Below are 13,348 nucleotides of genomic sequence, written 5' to 3'. Positions count from 1 at the left end.
TCTGGTCAGGCGCTCAGTGGGCAGCCCACAAGTTCCGCGGTGACCGCGGGCGGGGCGAGAGGGGGCCTTGCGGAGCCGAAGCTGTCCCTCGGCGAGGGCAGGCGTTTGTCAGTCTGGACTTGACCTTGTTGGCAGCGGCAGTTTCCGCGGACTCTAAGGTGCGGCAGTGCGCTTTTCGGTTTTCTTCTGACTTCTCCGCACGCAGGTGCCACTTTGCTCCTGACTCTTCCGGTCGGTGCCCGCGGCCGTTGCCCTTTGCTGTGAGGGTCGAGCGTGACAGGCTGGTCCAGGCCGCCAGTGCGAGCCAACTCCGGACCGGCGGTGGTCGCTTTCTCGCGTAGCTCGCTGAAGCGCTGTCTTCTGTTTGCATGTATCACTTCAGGTTGACGACCGGTTTGCGTGTATGTGAAACGCTGGGCTGTGTCAGAGCGGTGTCCTTTCCCTGTCTTACCTGTCTGGGCAGTACGGCGGCTGTAGAGATTGAGAAGGCGTCATTAAGTGCGGGCCTCGGGTGGTGAAGCAGCCAAAACCTGCTTGGGGATCCGGGGTTCATGAGTATTTTCTAACCCAGGAGGAGACACGGCGAACATCTGGGCATCCCCACCACTCCTCACTCTTATCAGTGAAGTAGCCGTAGCTGGTGAATCAGAGTGGTAGCCACAGGTGGTAGAACTAGTGTAGAACCTACGTCTACTTTTAATTGAGAGCTCAGCTCTTCCGGGGACCAGGTGTGGGTTGTTTGTTTTGGTGTTGGAAAGATGAGTCCTGAAATAAATGATTGTTTTCAAAAGAAAGTCAAGTCAGCTTCCGGTGCGTGCACCATTTTGTTTAACACCCACAAAGCGCACGTTTCAATCATTTGCGCTTTGGTGTCTTCACAGACACTTGCATAAAACTCCTTCTTTGTGGTAAGTGCAGGATTCAAACAGAAGCAGTACTTGCTAGTATCCTGCCAGTCAGGAAGGATAGAAGAAATGGCTGAAATGATTCTAGAAAGAAAGGAGCGTTCTGTTTTAAACTCCAGTCAAACCGAGTCTTCCACCCCCAGGAACAGTTGAAGCTGACACTAAACGACCACTTCGGAGTAAACTGCATAAAAGGAATCCTTTTTTTCCCCATACAACGCCCTCCACTTAATTTTATATACTTTTTTTTTTTTTTGTAAAGGGCCACACAGAAATTAGTTTGTTTTGTGTTGCTTGCAGCTCTTCATATTTTTTCCTAAACTAGAAATGGGACTCACAAAAACCAGAACCATTCTCTCTCTCTCTCTCTCTCTCTCTCTCTCTCTCTCTCTCTCTCTCTCTCTCTCTCTCTCTCTCTCTCTTCTCGCTTTTGCAACTCTTTGAAAGTGTGAAAACTGGAGCTGATAGAGAGCTTGCTCAGTATGGGTCCAGCCTTCATTGTTAGTGCTTTAAAAGGGGCAAAAAAAAAAAAAAAAAAAGAAATCCTGTGAAAGAAAAACCCTTTTATTGAAGATTTTGGGTTATGTTTTGCTAATGCTTGATTTAAAGCGCCTTTTTTCCTCTTTGGTTCCCTGCATTCTCAGTGAAATTATTAGTTCTATCAGGCGCAATGGTTTTGTTGTTGTTTGATCATTAGCACTTGAGTGCGAAAGCTTGGAGAACTAAGTATAGTTATTGCATTGCCCACTAATAATAGAAAACACATAAATAAACCTTACTAGATATCAGGCAACATGTACCTGTATCTAGGTGAGCATTTAACTATCTCAACAACTCTAAAATTGTGTACATTTTATTGAAGGACCTTAAGTTAAGAACTTTCTGCAGGTCCTACAATGGGGTGCAGCTAGGGTTTGTATTTGGAGTCTGTTCTTTGATGTTGTAGTAACTGTCACCCTATCTTGCTTTTATATCCTTTACCTACTCTGTGCTACCTAAGCTTAAAATACCCAAATGTTGACTTGTTATGGATACTTTTTTGTTAAAATTTTTGTATTTTTGAAGCTTTGTAAATGACAACAAAGGCCAACTTTCCAATACAAGAATATAGTTTTTGTTTGTTTTGGCTTTTTAAAGACAGGTTCTCTCTATTACGTAGCTCTGCTTGTCCTGGAACTGGCTAATTCAGGCTGGCCTCACACTTACAGAGATCTCCCTGCCTCTACCTCTTAAGTGCTTAGATTAAAGGCATGTACCATCAAGGCATGCACTGCCTGGTGTGTATCAACTTGTGTATAGTCTTGTAGTAAGCCTTTAGTTTTTGCACTTTTATTTAATATGTATTATGGATATTAGTATAAACTTGTATATCTTGTTTCATTTTTCTCCCAAGCTGCTGAATATTCAAGATATATTTATGATACAGTTCAACTATTTCTATTGATCTGCATGTATGTTAGTTCCAACTATAAATAGTTCTGTAATGAGCATTTTAAGTATTCCTATAGAAACCAATTAGAGGAATTATTAGACTCAGAATTCACAATCTGGAGCCAGGTAATAAAGTGCATGTCTGTAATCCTAGCATGCAGGATGATAGACCATAGGTTCAAGGCTATCCAGGGTTAAATAGTAAGTACCAGCCCAACCAAGGTTGAAACACTTAAACCCTTTCTAAAAATAAGAAAAATAGTTGACCATCTGTTTTTTGACAGATAGCACATGCATCTAGAAGACTGACTAATTCAGGAAGATTGTGAGTGTTAGGCCAGTCCAGGATTCCGAGTCAGACCTTGCCTCAAAATAACATGTAAATAAAAGTGTTTAAAGATGTTTTTGTTAGTGTGGATATTTTAGTTTGATTGATTCGGGGATATGATAGGAGGATGCTCTGCCACTGAGCTGTACTCTAAGCCCCGCCATTTTAATTTCTTAGGTGAACTGCTTTTTTGTTCATTTTTGTTTCTGATCTGAATATCAGGCAGGAACCTGTTCAGTTGCAAATAATAGAAAATTCAAGTAAATTTGGGATCTACTAACCTCCAGACTTTCAGTGGGTGGGTGTCAGATAGAATCTGACTAGGGCCACTGTTTTTGTTTTTTCATAACATTTCAGTCGTGCTTTCTTTAAGTGTCAGCTTTGTTATTAGGTAGTATTGTTAATGTTTGTGAAGTAATAGCCATGACAGAAGGAAAGATTCATGTTTTAGAACTGCAGAACTCTAAACCTTGAATATTGGACTGATCACATCATCCTTACATCCGTATCCACGGTCAAGACAAGGCTGTTGTAGGCCTTGGTCACTTGGACCTTTAATCTCTGCAGCAGTTAAGATTACTCTGACTGGTTAAATGCTGAATTGGCCTGGATTTACTCCATGTAAACCTCCACTGACAACTACATAGTAGAGAAATGCTAGAGCAAAATAAGAGAGTCCATTACAGATTTTTCCCTTTTAATTTGAAACAAGCTATTTATGGATTGTATTAACTACTTTTTTGTTTTATATGTTACAGGTATTTTTCTCTAAATGTATTTTTGTTTGGCTGGTTTTCAAGACAGGATTTCTCTGTGTATCCCTGGCTGTTCTGTAGTCTTAGGTTGACCTTGTACTCACAGAGATCCACCTGTCTCTGCCTCCTGAGTGCTGGGACTAAAGGTGTGCGCCACCATTACTAGGCACCTCTAAACAAATTCTTTGCTTTTGAACTCAATTTTAGTATTTTTTGTTGTGTGTATGTTAAAAATGTTTTAGTCGTCAGTTGTTAACTCCTAGTTTATGGCTTCTAGATTTTTCTTATTTAGCTAAGTTCATAAAGAGATATTCTCTGGTGTTGGGTAGTAGCTTAGTAGGTAAAGTGTCTGCTGTGCAAGTATGAAATCTGAGTCCCCCGAGCTGGGTTAAAAAGAGTTGGATGTATAGGTTTTGGGTTTGTAATCCCAGCACAAGTAGAAAGAAGAGAATACAGGATTTCTATTCAGCCAGACACTAATTCCAGGTTTAATGAGAGACCTCATCTCAAAAAATAAGGTGTAGAGGTGATTGACCTTTAATCTCTACTTCCTTGTACACATATGCTCACACACACAGACATACAAAGATGATTTCTGGTATTTGTTTGTTTTGAGACAGTCTCACTGTGGCTCTGGCTGTCTTAGAACTTAATGTATAGATCAGACTGATCTCAAAATCGTAGAGAGCTGCCTGGCTCTGCATCCCACTACTGTGATTAAAGGCATGTGCCATCTTGGTCCACTCTGGTATTTTTATATTTTTTGACGTTTTTAAGGTCTTTTATTTACATGGCATTGTTTTAGACTTATGGTATGAACTATGAACCTTATTTTTTCCAAGTGATTAGTCATTTCCCAGAAGATTTATTGATCAAGCCATCTTTCCTCCATTTAAATACTTTATTTACATATTATATTATAAATTCTAATATCTTAAGTATGCTTGTCATAGGATGTCATACACTTTCTGGGGGTCAAGAACTTGGGACTACTTGGCTGGGTTGTTCTGACTGGAGTTTCTTAGGGGGTTGTCATCAGCATGTAGGATGTAGTCATCTGAAGGTTTCCTATGCTAGAGGATGAGCTTCTGAGCTCACTCACATGGCCATTGGCAGGAAGCGTCAGTATACAGACCTCCAGAAAGGCCTCTCTTCTTGCCAGTTGGCTTCCCTTACAGTGATCTGAGAGACTAAGATAGAAGCTGCAATATTATTTTTCTTAGCTTGATTTCCAAAGCAGTGCCGCCACTTCTGACATAGAGCAGTAAGGTGTGGGAGGCAATCACGCCAGTACAAAAACCAAGAGAGATACTGAGGTCAGCGTGGAGCTAGCCACTACAGCCATTTGTAAATTGTAAAGCCTAAGTTTTTTTTACTTACGTTTTAAGTAAAAAATATGTTTAAAAATTAAGAAATTGGGTCATGAGGTAGCTGCATTGGTAAGAATGCCTACCACCAAGCCAGAGGACCTGACTTTGAATCATTGAACCACTTGGTAGAAGGAGAACTCTAACTTCCACAGATTGGCCAATAGCCTCTACATGTGTGCTGTGGTACATGCTCACCACTTCCTAGCTAACAGTTATTATTTCTTTATTAACAATTATTTGGGAGGAAGGCCCATGTCACTCGTGGAGATCAGAAGATGTCTTGTAGGAGTTTGCTGTGGTCCTGGAACCTATTTGCAACTTGTGACTTGGAACCCTGTCTAGGGGCAGTGTGGGAATGAAGAAGGGACAAACACTGAAGAAATGACAGATGTGTACACAAAGACTGTACGTGCACACTCTGAGCACTGAGGTGACATCTGCTGCCACTAGAACTTGGAATCTCACTGTGTCTATTCTATACAGTAGGGGGTGGGGGTGGTTAGCTTGTCAGAGTAGTAGGTATCTATCGTTAGGTAAACACTCTTAGGATAAAAACATCCAGGAGGAGGGGAACCTGTGGCTGCTAGTTTTGTACACACTAGTTACTCTGTTAGATAACCCCTAACCCAAGAAAAACATTGTCATTCCTCTCAGCTTTCCCCAGCTTTGCCACTCTTACAGAGCCTTGGCATGGCTATGTCCATGTCTAGAATATACATTCATTTTAGGACTTTACTCACTCAGAGCTTCCTCTGCTCCCTGTAGGAGTTGGTTCTCTCCTACAATTACCAATCCTGAGGCTCAGACTCAGGTCCGTATGCTTGGTGGCAAGTACCTTTAGCCACTGAGCCATCTCATTAGCCCATAACATATTTTAAAGATGAGCCACACACACACATACACACACATACATATAGAGAGACAGACAGACAGAGCAAAAGCGAGAGAGTGGACATGCACTGGATGACTTGGAACTCACTTTGTAGACCAGAGTGCCCTTACAAAAACATATCTCTGCCTCCGGAGTGCCAGGATTGAAGACATGTGCCGCCACCAAGCCCTGTCTAACAGTTTTTAAGATTGTGCTCCTAGGGATATTTTATTGTGATTCAAGGAAATATACACATTTCCCCCTCTTTTAATGGATGATAGTATGCAACACACACACACACACACACACACACACACACACACTTATTTTTATGCATATGGATATTTTGCCTGCATGTTTGTCTATTCAAGACTATGTGCCTGGTCCCTGCAGAGGACAGAAGAGAGTGTTAGATGTCCTGGAATGAACTGGAATTACAGACAGTTGTGAGCTGCCATGTGAGTGTTGGGAATCAAACCCAGGTTCTCTGGAAAAGCAGCAAGTGTTCTTAACCTTTGAACCATCTCTCCAGCTCCTATTTTCTTATCATTTATGGCTATACAATATAGTATTTCACTGGTTGTATAGCATGACTTAACCAATTCCCTATTTGCCATTCTTCTAATCTTTTTCTATTAGAGTGACAATACAGATCATGTGCATAATGTTTGTCATAGAAGTTCATGGAAGTGGAATTGTTAGATCAAAAGTTAGGTGAACATATAGTGTTGAAAGATAATTCCAAATTGCCAGGCATAGAGTTTGCATCAGGTCACACATGTTGAAGTGAGTATTTGTACATGACTGCCCATGCAGTATAGAACAAATCTTTGAGGTTTTGCTAATTTAACAAATAACTGTATCTTTATATCTCTATGTTTTTAATCTGAATCCTCTTATGATTGGAGTTGAAGAAAGCCTCCACCTGTGTGTCTATGTTTAGGAGTGTTCTGTGGTATGTCTGTGTTCGTGGCATTGTGTACATGTGTTGACGTCGGATGTCATTCCTCTATTTCCACCTTTACTTTTTGAGAGAGGGTCTCTGAACATGAACTTTATTGATTAGGCCAGCATGCTTCAGGGAACCTCTGGTCTCTGCCTTGCTCCAAGGATTAGGCTTTTAGGAGTATGCCCATTTTTTGTGGCTTTTTATATGGATTCTGGAGATCTGAACTAAATTCCTTGTGTGGTAGGTGCTTTGCTGACTTTTCTTATATTTATAAGAGCCTTTGTATTTCCTTTATTGTAAGCCATCTGTTCTTTTTTTTTTTTTTGCTGTTTTCTTCATACTCATTTATAAGAATTCACTGTTAGGATTTTAATCTTTCCCCCTAAGTTGCTGTTATTAATTTGAAATATACAAATTTCTAATTTAAAAGGTAATTCTGATAAAATATTATGTTGAAAAATTTTCTAGGAGACTAAGAGAAATGGCTCAGGGTCAAGAGCGTTGCCTGGGGCTGGAGAGATGGTTAAGAGCACTGACTGCTCTTCCAGAGGTCCTGAGTTCAATTCCCAGCAACCACATGGTGGCTCCCAACCATCTGTAATGGGATCTGATGCCCTCTTCTGGTGTGTCTAAGGACAGCTACAGTGTGTGTATATATATATATATATATATATATATATATATATATATATACATAAAATCTTTAAAAAAAAAAGCATTGCCTGTTCTTCAAGAAGTTCATTGTGAGGTATAGCTTAGAATAGTGTTTGCACAGTGGAAAGCTGTACCAATATAGTTATTATAATATTACTAGAAAAGAATAGTTGATAATGGTGGCTGTGGATGAATTCAACAGAGCTCATAGACATTGCTGAGGTAACCCAAAATATACTTGTTCTGTTCTTTATAGATTTCAGAATGACTACCATCTTGACTTCCACTTTTAGAAACGTTTCTACTACATCAAAATGGGCCCTCAGATTTTGTAAGTTCAACTTTTTCTCATTTATTTTAAAGATTAGATTTGTAAGCATTGTGTATAGATATTAAGTGATATACTGTTTGTTTTTCAGCTATAAGACCTCTGAGCTGTTCTCCACAACTACAGTCTGCTCCAGGTACAGTAACTTTAAAATAAATATTTCTACACTAAGTGTTAGAATTCTGTATTTGTAAGTGCTCAGTAAAAAGCCAACCTAATTTGTTAATTCTTCCTTGTTTGTGGTCAACATGAGTATCATTATTTCCCTAAAATAAAAAAAAAATGTTTGTATTCAGTCAATAATATTACTTAGGGCTTAAGATGTTAAGAGATAGCTTCTTCCTGGGTTTTAGGGCTTATAGAGTATTCATAAAGGTCTCATAAACTTTACTGGGTCAGTTTATGTAGCCCCTGACTGTCAGTCCTGCAAAAATTAGCTTACAGACTATCTAGAAACTATTGTGGAGCCTAAGTTAACTTTCACAATGTGAAACTAGTGGTAAGCTTCTCTATTAGATATCTTATTATCTCATATACATGAGGACCTGTTTCTGAAATAGAGCTGAGTGGGGAACTAGTAAGTAAAGGAAGATTAGGCCATCATGAAATGAAAGAATAGGGAAATCATTCATTTGATGGGGTTATGTGGGGCCTCAGTAAACCCAATGAATTAGACTTCTTTAAAAACAAGTTTTTTTACATATGTATCTTCACTGGTGCAAAATTCCTGGGCTTTATAGTGACCTGTGTCTGATTTTGGATTTATTGTATATGTTCTTATGTGTAATATAACATATAGATATATAATTATATGACATATAACTTGTACAATGGCTTCATCTTTATGAGGACCTGTACTCTGTTTCAGCTCTGCATCTTTTTGGCAGTAGGACCTTGAAATTACCTCTTTATGTTTTAGCTTCCTTCTCTAAAAGAAATAAATATGATTGCTAGCCTTAATAGGTGTGACCATATCTCTAAGTTCTTTAAGCACTGGGAATGTAATATTCAGTAATGTGATGTGCTGTAGTAGAGCTCCTACCTAACATGTTCAAGGCCCTGGGCCAATCCCCACCCTGTACTAGGAAAAAGAAGAACAAAAATCACAACAAATTTGGGGTGGAGATAGAGACAGTCATAGAGCACTTGCCTGGCACAATGTGTTCAACCCACCATCACTACAGCAGCAACAACAGCATCAACCAAAAAGCTCTTAGTAAGCTAAAGTCAGTATGTTCATGGTGGTATTATTTTCCTATAGTATTCTTAGAGATCTGTTTCCTAATCTCAACTAGAGAAATAGGTTTCCCATATAGCCTCTAAAAATTTCTATTGTTTCTACAAAGAATAATAAAGAATAATTCCTTTCTGACTTCTATCACCTTTCCCCTAATTTAAAAGTTCACTCAGGCTTTTGCTTTGCACAGTCACACACGTAGACCTGACCCTTGCCAAGTAGCAGAAGGTCATTCTGGTGGCAACAGAGGACATTTTTCAGGCATGTAGACAAATCTCTGTTGTTCATAGCCATTTTTTGGTGGCCTTTTTCTCCCTAACTATGTTGTAAGCTTGGAAAGTCATGAGACTGAAGACTTTTTTGTGTCTCCAATGTCAAACAGTATTCTATAAGCAGTTTGTGTTAATGTTGCTGATAATAATGGCACAAAAAGACACTGATAAGCAAGGCCTGTGGCCCGCTGATTTAGGGTAGGGGAGGTGCTATAACTATATAATTCCTCTTGACTCATTAAGTATTACTGCTTGACATGGCTGTTTGAAGAAATGTGGGCAAATGATTACAGGATTTATAGGGGGTTCTGTCTTCTCATGAACTGTGTCTGGTAGAAAGTTTGACTGATTTGATCTTTGTTTCTTTGTCCACATACCTTTCTTCTGCACACAATTAACAGTTATGTAAAGTATAACACATCTTTTAATCTTTGAATTATATATAGAGTATAGAGTACATATTAGTTAATACTTGAATCCTAGATTTTCAAGTTATATAGTCTAGCTGCACATTTGCAAATAAGTTTTTGTTGATCAGGAATGTTAACCATAGTATTTTTATTCTCAGTTGAGATTCGTAGACTTCATTGATATTGTTTACCCTTAGCCCTCGTATATATTTGGAATATATATAAAGGAGCTGTATTATTTGTGTTTGAGAAGTCTTTGATGTGGCTGGGAGCCAGTGCACATATGAGACAGTGAGAGTCCTTTCAGTGACTGTTACACAATGCAGCAGCAGTGCTGTTTTTCAAAATGGGCTTTATACAATTAATTTAATTGCTTTTTAATGAGCTAAATTGTTTGGCATGATGATTTTTACCCTAGAAGTTGCTATGGAAGTTCAAAGGTAGAACTGGAGGTAACTACTTATTAGAGAAAGCTTTGTTAGGATAGAATATGAGTAAACCCAAGACACATGAAAGAACTGAATGAAATGGGACTGTGCAAATGAGAGAATACCTGAATTAAGGCAAGGGGGTTGAAGTGAGCAAGGCCCTGGGGCCTTGCTCAACTTGTCCACTTAGAACAGAGGTAGATAATCCTTTCGGATCACTAAAGAGAACCAAGTAGAGCAGAGCAGCAATTAACTATGGGACATGATCCCTTAGGACTTGAACGACTCTTTCACAGGGGTCACCTAAGGCTATCAGAAAGAACAGATGTTTACATTATAGGTCACAACTATAGCAAAATTACAGTAGCAATAATTTTTATGGTTGGGGGTAGGTCACCACAACATGAGGAACTATGTTAAAGGGTCGCAGCATTGGGTGGCTTGAGAACCACAGAAATAGAGCAAGAAATTAATTAGAGAAATAAGAGTTTTAACATTTTTGAAGATACATAAAAGAAACAAGCTCATTTTTAAATAATCACCATAACATAGTAATGTACCATCCAACTTTTCCTCAAAATACTTATTTCTAAGGTCAGTCATAAGTAATCCACAGATTTGGTAGGCTGTTTTCATTTATCATTTTCTTTGAAGATGGAATGTCTTCCTATAATCAATACCTCTGGCCTGTCCCCCACCCTCTTGCTTCATCATATTCTTTTGGTTCTTGTACTGACTCCTAAGCTTAGCTTCTCTCTCAGCCTTCTTTGCCTTCCCTAAGTAGGAGGTTAAAAGGCTGTCTGGTTGTTGTGGGTAATGGATCCTCAGGTTTGAGATGATTTATGGGTACTAAAGTTAGGAAGGTGCCAGGAAGTGCACACACAGCTCATGGCCAGCTGTTCCTTTCACGAACTCTGTGATGTGCCCTCTCCCTGCCCTTCCATCTCGTCTCTGTATCTTTCATCTCGTCTTTGTATGCCTTTTTTTGCTCTTGTGTTCTTTTCTTTGCTCTCAGGATTTATGCTATCCTATAACTAGCTTTTGGGTAACTTCAGATTACTGTTGCCCTGGTTCTTTTTATGGCATCTTTTCAGCCTCTGCTAATGGGTATTTTTTTTTAAGCATGTTTCTTTTCTTGGATTCCTACCAAAAGGATCTTGCCTGGCACAGTATCACTTGTTTGAGATGACATAAGTAACCGACTACTATGGTTTGTGAAGTCTGAGTGTATACCCCAAAAGACATGATCAAGAAATGTAGTTCTTGCTGTGATAATACTGGGAGGTGGAAGAGCCTTTAAAGACAGTGCCTAAGCTAGATGTGGTAGGGTATACCTATAATCCCAGCTCTGGGGAGGCTTGAGTAATAGTAGTAGTATTGTGAGTTTGACATGTAGTAGCATCCTGTGCTTAAAAAGGAGGAGAAGGAGTAAACCCTAAATGGAAGTATTAGGGTGTTGATGTGAGGCATCAACTCTTGAGTGATTGTTTTAAAATGAGACCACCTCATATGCTTATCCTTTTCTGCACTTAGCCATTTTTTTCTGCTTCTTAGCTGTTTAGCTTTGTTATAACATAGCCAGGTGGACCATTACTAGGCCCTCAGTCTGCACCATGTAGTTAGTTTAGATTCCTTAGAGTGTTTGGCCTCCAGTACTTTGTTGCAGAAAAAACAAAAAAACAAAAACAAAAAAAAAAAAAAAAAACAATGCTAATATACACTGGTCAACTACTTTGTTGATTTGTTGGTGGGCTTGGAACACCACCTCTGAATCTGGTCAGCTTATGCCTTAGACTTAGACCCTGTATGACTGCCTCATTGGCAGGGACTATAAACGGGACAACTCTTATTAGAGGAGACTGAGAGCAAGCATAGAAAATGTATCTAGGCAAGTGCTCCATTCTTTGAGCTACCTCCCTATCCCTGATTTTATATATTTTAATTAATAGTTCTTTGAACTTTATCTTAAAGCTGTCCAGACCAAGTCAAAGAAGACTTTAGCAAAACCCAATATGAAGAACATTGTGGTGGTGGAAGGTGTCCGCATTCCATTTCTGCTGTCAGGCACCTCGTAAGTATAAAATGATCGTGCTAGTTGTTTGTTTCTCTTCCAGTACATTTGAAGTAGTCTTTGTAGGGAATAATGTAACTAGTGGGAAGCCATATGGAGAGCACCTGTGTAAAAACAGTATAGAACAAGTCAAATCTGTGCTGGTATATTATGGCAAGATGTTCTGTTCCTTCAATAAGCCATGGCATTAGCCTGAAATAGCCCTAGTTGAGAGTCCAGATATCATCTTTCCAATAGGACTATCCTCTTCTCTTCTCTTCTCTTCTCTTCTCTTCTCTTCTCTTCTCTTCTCTTCTCTTCTGGAACATGGATTCTGTAGACACAATTTGAGAGCTGAGGATGGGCTCATTCTGAAGTACTGAGAATGATACTGCTTTGGTCGTCTGAAAATCATGAGACTTGGAGTTGGCACAGCCAGTCCAAATGCCTGTCATAGCTCAACCCCAAGTATTTTGTACAGTACATTTGAAGTAGTCTTTGTAGGGAATAATGTAACTAGTGGGAAGCCATATGGAGAGCACCTGTGTAAAAACAGTATAGAACAAGTCAAATCTGTGCTGGTATATTATGGCAAGATGTTCTGTTCCTTCAATAAGCCATGGCATTAGCCTGAAATAGCCCTAGTTGAGAGTCCAGATATCATCTTTCCAATAGGACTATCCTCTTCTCTTCTCTTCTCTTCTCTTCTCTTCTCTTCTCTTCTCTTCTCTTCTGGAACATGGATTCTGTAGACACAATTTGAGAGCTGAGGATGGGCTCATTCTGAAGTACTGAGAATGATACTGCTTTGGTCGTCTGAAAATCATGAGACTTGGAGTTGGCACAGCCAGTCCAAATGCCTGTCATAGCTCAACCCCAAGTATTTTGGACTACACTGGAAATCTCTCAGAAACAAACAAGCATGTTCAGCTAGAATGTCTATTTTGTCAGACACTCAGCAAGTTCTGTAGGGGTTTAGGGCTTGTCAGATTTTCTAAGATGACAGCAGAGTCGCACCATTTCTTCATTTGGACTGATGGACTGACTTGGGTAGTAAGAGTAGCTGCATTGTCAGCAGCATATGTTATACAATTTATATGCATTAACTTTTAAAAATTATATTGAAACTCTAGGCTTTTGATTTAAATTATTTGTTTCTTTCCCCAGGTATAAAGACCTAATGCCACATGACTTGGCTAGAGCTGCACTTTCGTAAGTTTCCTGTTCTTTCATTTAAAATAGTTTTTATAGCTTTTGCACTTGAAATAACATGTTATGTAGAATTTTTATATCTAGGATATGTTAAACTTTATATGGAAAGATGTAATAATAACTTGTTCTTAGCAAGGTTTTTTGAGAC

General features: G+C 39.3%; 1 protein-coding gene across 3 annotated transcripts in view; it reads left to right on the top strand.

The window, feature by feature from the left end:
• The first annotated feature begins 56 nt into the window (after nt 1-56).
• Nucleotides 57-13,348, top strand: part of HADHB (hydroxyacyl-CoA dehydrogenase trifunctional multienzyme complex subunit beta) — a 33,572-nt gene continuing 20,280 nt past the window's right edge. The window contains exons 1-5 of one of the 3 annotated variants that reach the window (XM_080920737.1): nt 57-158; nt 7,520-7,594; nt 7,683-7,727; nt 11,910-12,009; nt 13,156-13,200. In XM_080920737.1, the coding sequence (XP_080776863.1) occupies nt 7,528-7,594; nt 7,683-7,727; nt 11,910-12,009; nt 13,156-13,200 (257 nt within the window). In that variant the 5' untranslated portion in view covers nt 57-158; nt 7,520-7,527. Of the gene's footprint in view, nt 159-186; nt 206-382; nt 402-7,519; nt 7,595-7,682; nt 7,728-11,909; nt 12,010-13,155; nt 13,201-13,348 lie in introns of those variants that run through there. The other 2 variants (XM_080920738.1, XM_080920739.1) reach the window with 2 other exon arrangements.

The sequence above is a fragment of the Micromys minutus genome (assembly GCF_963924665.1).
Source record: "Micromys minutus genome assembly, chromosome: 1".
NCBI classification, from domain to species: domain Eukaryota; kingdom Metazoa; phylum Chordata; class Mammalia; order Rodentia; family Muridae; genus Micromys; species Micromys minutus.
This window is presented reverse-complemented; position numbering and strand designations above follow the sequence as displayed.